At 47.7% G+C, this 6942-nt stretch overlaps 1 protein-coding gene across 1 annotated transcript; it reads right to left on the reverse strand.

Annotated features, from left to right (window-relative positions):
• Nucleotides 1-436: 436 nt before the first annotated feature.
• Nucleotides 437-1482, reverse strand: LOC136510623 (uncharacterized). Its single transcript, XM_066505012.1, has 2 exons — nucleotides 1045-1482; nucleotides 437-949 (listed from the first exon to the last, which is right to left on the reverse strand). The coding sequence occupies exons 1-2, from the start codon at nucleotides 1480-1482 to the stop codon at nucleotides 437-439; spliced, it is 951 nt and encodes a 316-aa protein (XP_066361109.1).
• Nucleotides 1483-6942: the final 5460 nt, after the last annotated feature.

Consider the following 6942-nt stretch of genomic DNA (forward strand, 5'->3'; position numbering starts at 1 on the left):
TGGACATGTGCTCAGATATAAGAAAACAAACATCACAGGCAATGGACATGTGCTCAGATATAAGAAAACAAGCATCACAGGCAATGGACATGTGCTCAGATATAAGAAAACAAAAATCACAGGCAATAAGGCAAGTGCTCAGAATGAAATTGTGCAAATCACAGGCACAGGCTGGTGCCCATATCAAGTTCAGAACCACAAGGTTCACACCATTAGCAATGGACTCATGGTCAGATTGCCACCACTAGGTTGATCTAGGTTGTAGGTGCAGGGTTATCTAAGACACTAACTATATGTTAGTGTTAGTAAGTAAGCTATGCAGGATTAGATCAACTGCACAAAAGAGAAGGTCAACCCACTACACATCCACCAGCTGTAGTTAGGTATGCACAAAAGAGGCACTGCACAAAAGGATCAACCCCAAGCTGTGAAGCCTTCACATGTAGTAGTGCTTGGCCAAGTAGGTCCTTAGCCACAGCTCACGGTGGGAGTCAGACATCTTGACAAAAGCTGAACCCAAGGCCTTGTTGTCCAGCAAATGGCCATAAGCACACATCAGTGCTTCTTCAGTGAAGCCTGGCACAAACATAACAACACCATACAGCTCAGGGTGGGAATCCTCAACCTTGGTCGACCTAATAGCATCAGCAACATCCTTCACTGCCTCTGCCATGCCAGTGAACAGAACAACATCCTCTTCTGCCAGCATGGATCTCTTCCTCTTATTACCAACTCCTCCCTCACTCTTGGTATCCTCAGGAGTCACAGTCTTGCCACTGTTCAGGATCTCAGTCTTCAGTGAGCTCTCAGCACAGTCAGATGGTGTGCCAAGTGGCTCATTGGAGCCCATAGCCCACTTGCCTGTTGCCTGACCATTGGCAAAGATGACCATCATCTGCTTGTAGTGTTGTATGGGCTTGTTGAGCAGTGCAGCATCATTGGGGTGGTCCTGCAAAATGAACTGTCCCTTGTTAGCCATAATGACAAAATGTTTCAAAGAGACATCTAACAAATCAAGTTGTAGTATCACAGGTTCTTGCTCACCTTGGTATGACCATTGTAGTGTTCCTCCTCAAGAACAATCATACAGTTGTCCTCATCCCACTGAGCTCCACTAAGGTCCCTCAGCTTGGACAGTTTCACCCACCTCTGCCTCCACTTCCTCAGGTGGTTGTACACCTGGGTACCACTAACTTCATGACCACAGAACTCTTGCAGGGCCTTTGCCACCTTGTTCAGGTGCACTTCTTTGAAGCCCTTATCAGTCCTCACTCCAGTGGTAATGAGCTGGCACATCTGCTTCAGCACAAAGGCAGACATGGGCTCAGTCCACCTCAGAGAGGTCCTCTGCTGAGCAGGTTCCTGTGATGCTGGTATGAAACCAGTCACATCATCCCCAGCAACCACATTGTCACCAGCCAAAAGACCACCATCCAGTCCAGGGAACACAAGGTCATCAGCAGGCATCATCTCCTCAGCCATAGCCTAATTCATCATTGCACATGCCCAGAGCCTCAGCACAGGTGTTTTGTATCACAGAAAAAAACATCATTGCACATGCCCAAAGCCTCAGATCAAGTGTAGTATCACAGGAAAAAAACATCATTGCACATGTCCAAAGCCTCAGATCAAGTGTAGTATCATAGAAAAAAAACATCATTGCACATGCCCAAAGTCTCAAATCAAGTGTAGTATCACAGAAAAAAAACATCATTGCTATTGCCCAAAGTCTCAGATCAAGTGTAGTATCACAGAAAAAAAAACATCATTGCACATGCCCAAAGTCTCAGATCAAGTGTAGTATCACAGAAAAAAAACATCATTGCACATGCCCAAAGTCTCAGATCAAGTGTAGTATCACAAAAAAAACATCATTGCTATTGCCCAAAGTCTCAGATCAAGTGTAGTATCATAGAAAAAAAACATCATTGCTATTGCCCAAAGTCTCAGATCAAGTGTAGTATCACAGAAAAAAAACATCATTGCTATTGCCCAAAGTCTCAGATCAAGTGCAGAATCATAGGAAAAAAACAGCATTTGTCCATGAATAAAATGAATTATAGGCAACTTAATGATACATAATAGAACTCTAGATTCTAGAAAGACCCCTATTAGCCCACATGTGATTAGCCCATTCATCCCTCTGAAGTGCCCAGGCAGCATTGTCATCCATATGAGCAGGATGGGGCTGACTGTTTGTGTCATTTGGTACCCAAGAGAACTCTTCTGGAATAACCTCATTAACCCCAAAACTAAGGATCCAGTTATGCATTATACAACATGCAAGCACAAGCTTGATTTGTGTCCTCAAGCGATGGAATGGTTTGTTGGTGTCAATGATGCGAAAACGGTTCTTCAGAGCCCCAAATGCCCTTTCTACAGTTACTTTCAAACTAGAGTGCCTCAAATTATACAACTCTTTTGGGTTGGTTGGGTAGTTCCTATTCCCATATTCTTTAAGATGGTACCTACAACCTCGATAAAGGAGGAAGAAATCCAGGCCGACAAGCATATCCAGCATCTACTAAGAAGAATTTGCCTAAAACAAATGTGGAGTTCAATTAGATTCATCATTTTGCAGTTACATTTGCTTCTTATTATCACAGTTGATTTAATTACCTGGTGGAACCCTCAACCCATCCTCTCTCTGTAATGCATCAGCAAGAATTGTGGCATCATGAGCTAATCCCTCCCAACCAGCCAGCACATAGGTAAATTTCAAGTCAAAGCTAACTGCTGCTAGCACATTTTGTGTGGGGGCATTCTTTCTACCCCTAAATGTAGCTTGCATCTTGGCTGGAACTTTGGCAAATACATGAGTCCCATCAATGGCCCCAATGTAGTCCTACATGGCATCCAAAATTGCATAGTAAATTGACATGAGCTAATGCAACAATATCCTAGCAGCTATATGACAGGTTTTTTTTTACCTTAAAGTAAGGATACCATCTATGGCTGTTGCTAATCTTTACTGGTGTCTCATTGCTTGGAGTTCTAATCATCTCTTGTCTAAGCTCACCAATAGCATACAACACGTCTTTAAAATGGCGGTGGACTGTCTCTATAGACCTTCTCCAATTTTGCTTTACAACTCTAAATCGTTGGTTATGACCAACAATATGGAGAAACATTGCAACTTGCTCTTCAACACAAGAATTTATGTTGTCAGCAAGTAGCTTCTTCTCCCTAAGCAAGTTGCACAAACTAAAAAAGGGTGCCCTTCTCATTCTAAGCATGTTCACACACTCTATATCATTGTAGTTGTAAATTAAGTTCAAGTTCCTTTGGCGCTCCTCATCCCTAATGCTCATTGGACCATAACTGATCTGAGGCCGCTGACTCTGAAGCATTCTAAGTCTAGCAAACAGCAGGGCATACATAGCAGTGATAAGAGCAGCAGCACGAGTAAAAAGAATGCGTCTCTTCTCTTCCAAGTCCATCTAGAAAAAATGAATGGAATTTAAGGACAAATGCTCAGAATGACAATGTCATCATCATGGACTTGGACAAAAGCTTAGAAAAAGGATTCATCATATACTAGAACATGCTAAAAATAAGACTTTCATCATCACAGACTAGGGCAATAGCTCAGAAAAAAGACATCATCATAGACTAAGGCAATAGCTCAGGACAAAAGGAATCATCACAGACTTGGACAATAGCTCAGACAAAATGGCAACTTCATATACTTGCTCATAATCTCACAAAGTAGGACATGCATCCGAATCCAAGAACGCAGGACTCACTATCGCACGGTACAGATTAGGGGGGAGGCGAGAGGGGGAGTAGATATACAAAATACCCACGTCAACAAGCAGCAGCACCAGCTAAAGCCCAACCCAGCAGGTGAGGGAGCTCAGATCTGCAAGCACACAAGATAAGAAAAGAGGATTAGCATACACAAAATAGGATTTTTACTTGAAAAAAACAAGAAAACAATATGAGACCTAAGAACAAGGATCCATACCGCAATAACAGCCAAGAAATCAGATCTGGTGTGCCTACAGCGAGATCAACAAACAATGGTGACCTAGGGTTTCAAATCGCACAGAAAAATGGAGAAAGAGAAGGGGAAAAACTCACTTGCTTTGAGAGGACGCAAATCCACGGCACCTGCAACAAATCGAGATAGAGGGTAGGCATTAGGAGGCCACGAATCCATCAAGATCACCCGGGGGAGGAGGAAGAGGAGGTGGAGCTTACCGGCGGCGCAGACGGGGAGCGACAAGAAGAAGAAGAGAGGGAGGTGGTGGGAGGGAAGATATATAGGCGGTGAATGGCGGGAACGGGGGAGGTAACCCTAGGATCTTCGCACCATCTCCCCGTGCATGGAATCGCTAGGCACGCGAGCTCACGGGAGCACGGAGCGAGCCAGGCTGAAGAAAAATAGCCGATTTGGGCGTTCCTCGCGAGCCAGGCCAGGAGACGGCTTTTGCACGAGCGGAGCCTGGCTCGGGACGGTGGCCAGGGAACCAAACATAAGCAGGCTGCATCCGGAGAGCCTGGTTTGCCCTTATGCAGGCAACCAAACATGCCCCTACAGAATGCTCTTCGACGGGTTGTGTGCTGCTGGTGAGTTTCATGAGGAACAAGGTTTTGGGTGACATGCTTGTCAAGGGTTTTGCACCAAGAATGGATGGCGCAAGGAAGTTTGTTGAGGGGGTTGAGAAGGAAGGAGACGCAGTGTTACTGGAGTCGGTGTTGTGCAGACTGGCGAAGGTGAATGGGAGAAAGCTGTAAGTGGTGTGTTCAATGATCGTGCAAAGTTGAGGTTAGAGAAACAGTAGAGTCTATAAGGTTCACTTGATTACGTATCTTTGTGGATTGGGTCCACATTGATTAGTATTAGGCCCTATTCGTATCTCTTATAATCCGTTTGATTTTTTAGTTGGAACAGTATTTTTCTCTCACGACAAATCAGTCGGAACAGTGTTTCGGCTTGTTTTTTCAGCGAAGCGAACGGGGCCTTAGTGTCGGTGTTTTGAATCACCAGCTAGTAAATTTCTAGTTTGCGCGTCTGACCCGGATGGCTATTCTCAGAGAACACAAGGATCTATACTGGTTCGAACAGAACGTCCCTACGTCTAGTCTATGCTGTCCGTGTTACCGGCACTTGATTTGTAGTAGGGGTTACAAACAGGCGAGAGAGTGGGAAGGTTCCAAGTCTCTGGTGAAAAGAGTGAATTTGATTGAGCTCTCTGTCTACTGTCGAGCGCCTAAGCCTTTAGCCACTAAGACGTTTTAGATGCGTGGGAATACCCCCTTTTTCCCCCACTGTGGGGCGCTCTGCTTCCCTATTATAGATGAAGGGGAAGATGCATATTACATCATAGAGAGAGACGAGGAGAGGAAGGCTTCCATGATTGCAACATCTTCCATCTCCTTTACATGGGTCCCGCCGGCCCTGTAGATGACGACGGGGATGGCTCCACGTCGTGGCCCTGTTCGTCACTGGCGCCGTACACGGGCGTCGTCAGCCGGTCGTGGCGCTCCATCTCATCCCAGCGGACGGTATGGCTCATTGACGCCCAGTGCTGTTGGTGACGTACGGGGAGTAGGAAGCATAGCACCGGCACGCCCGGTGCTGTTGGCGATGTGCGTCCTCAGATGTGGCCCATCGTGGCCGCGGGTCATGTCAAAATGCGCCTGCTCCCCTTTTGGCGTCAGAAGTTTGACCCTGGACTTGTACTTTTAGACTTATAGTGGTTGGGGCGATACGGACCTCTGTTGGGCGAGGCGGAGCCCACACCCTCGGGGTCGGGCAAGGCGATGCCTGCGCCCTCAGGGTTGGGCGAGGCGGAGTCCGCACCCTTGAGGTCGGACGTGACGGGGCTCTCGCCCAAGGGGTCGGGCGAGACAGAGCCCACGCCCTTGGGGTCGGGTGACCTGGATCCCGTGTCCTTAAGGTCGGGCGAGATGAAGCCCATACCCTCAGGGCCGGGCGAGACCAAGATACGCTCTTGACCATCCGAGGGAGTTAGCGTTCGCGGTCATTAGCTTCCTTCTTTCGAGTATCTCTGATACTGATACCCGACAATAGCCCCCGAGCCTACGAAGGAGTAGGATACTCCTTTAAAGGCTTTTCGGATGAAAGGATTCTGAGGATCTTGATCTCCCTTTGTGGGCCATGGGATGTCTTGGTATGGTCGAGATTCCTTTCTGTCGTGTTCGAACTCCTCAGGAGCATGTAGGTGAGCGATTCGGGGGATCAGAAAAGATCTCTCTTGATTCTGATTCCTCCCTAGGTTCCGACCGACCCACCATTGTTATTCGACCGCGTATTCGGTCTCCTTGCGAGTCCAACTCTCGAGCCCCCGCGCGTGGCAAGGTTCTGGTTGAGGGGTCAACTCGTCTTAAGGTCGTCCTCCCTCAATCGTGTTTTCAATAAAATAGAGGGGCTAAGCCGTGCCATGTTTTCCTCGATGGACGAACCATGGTGCTTGGTGAGCTGTTAACGGGCAAGTTCGAGTGGGGCCTTGGCTTCCCGTTCGCGGGGATCCAGCATGGGTCAGCTGGTGACAGACTCTAGGTTCCTGATGGCTAGTCCATATAGTTCTCGGGTCTATTCGATCGGTCCTGAGGGCTCGTTGCCTTTCTTCGAGGAAAAACCATGGACCGTGCTCTATCAAGACTCGAACGTGGGCTGGGAGGCCTGCGGCGCTCATGCGCCCAGGTACTAGCCGCTAGCGGTCCCATTCCGTTCCACCCCTCACTCTAAAGGTGTCCTAGAGCGGTTGTGAACTCATCGGTGGGCCAATCTTCGAACTCTGGAGCCTTAATGGGTCATGGGAGTGTTTTTAGCTCCATATCCCTACTTACCTATGACGGTTTCAGCCTATCGAGGGGGCGAACCGCTGTTTGGCGTGCCCTTCGAGGAGTGGCTAGGGATGGCGTGTGCATGATTTCCGGAGAGGCGAAGTGACAGGACATGGCGGGCGTGTT

Source organism: Miscanthus floridulus, chromosome 16 (genome assembly GCF_019320115.1).
Source record: "Miscanthus floridulus cultivar M001 chromosome 16, ASM1932011v1, whole genome shotgun sequence".
Taxonomy (NCBI): Eukaryota; Viridiplantae; Streptophyta; class Magnoliopsida; order Poales; family Poaceae; genus Miscanthus; species Miscanthus floridulus.

Bases quoted from the DNA above. Each gene is read 5' to 3' on its own strand.
- LOC136510623 (XM_066505012.1), bottom strand. From the start codon at position 1,482: ATGGCTGAGGAGATGATGCCTGCTGATGACCTTGTGTTCCCTGGACTG. The intron at 950-1,044 runs GTGAGCAAGAAC...TTCATTTTGCAG, and splicing joins ACTACAATGGTCATACCAAG to GACCACCCCAATGATGCTGC.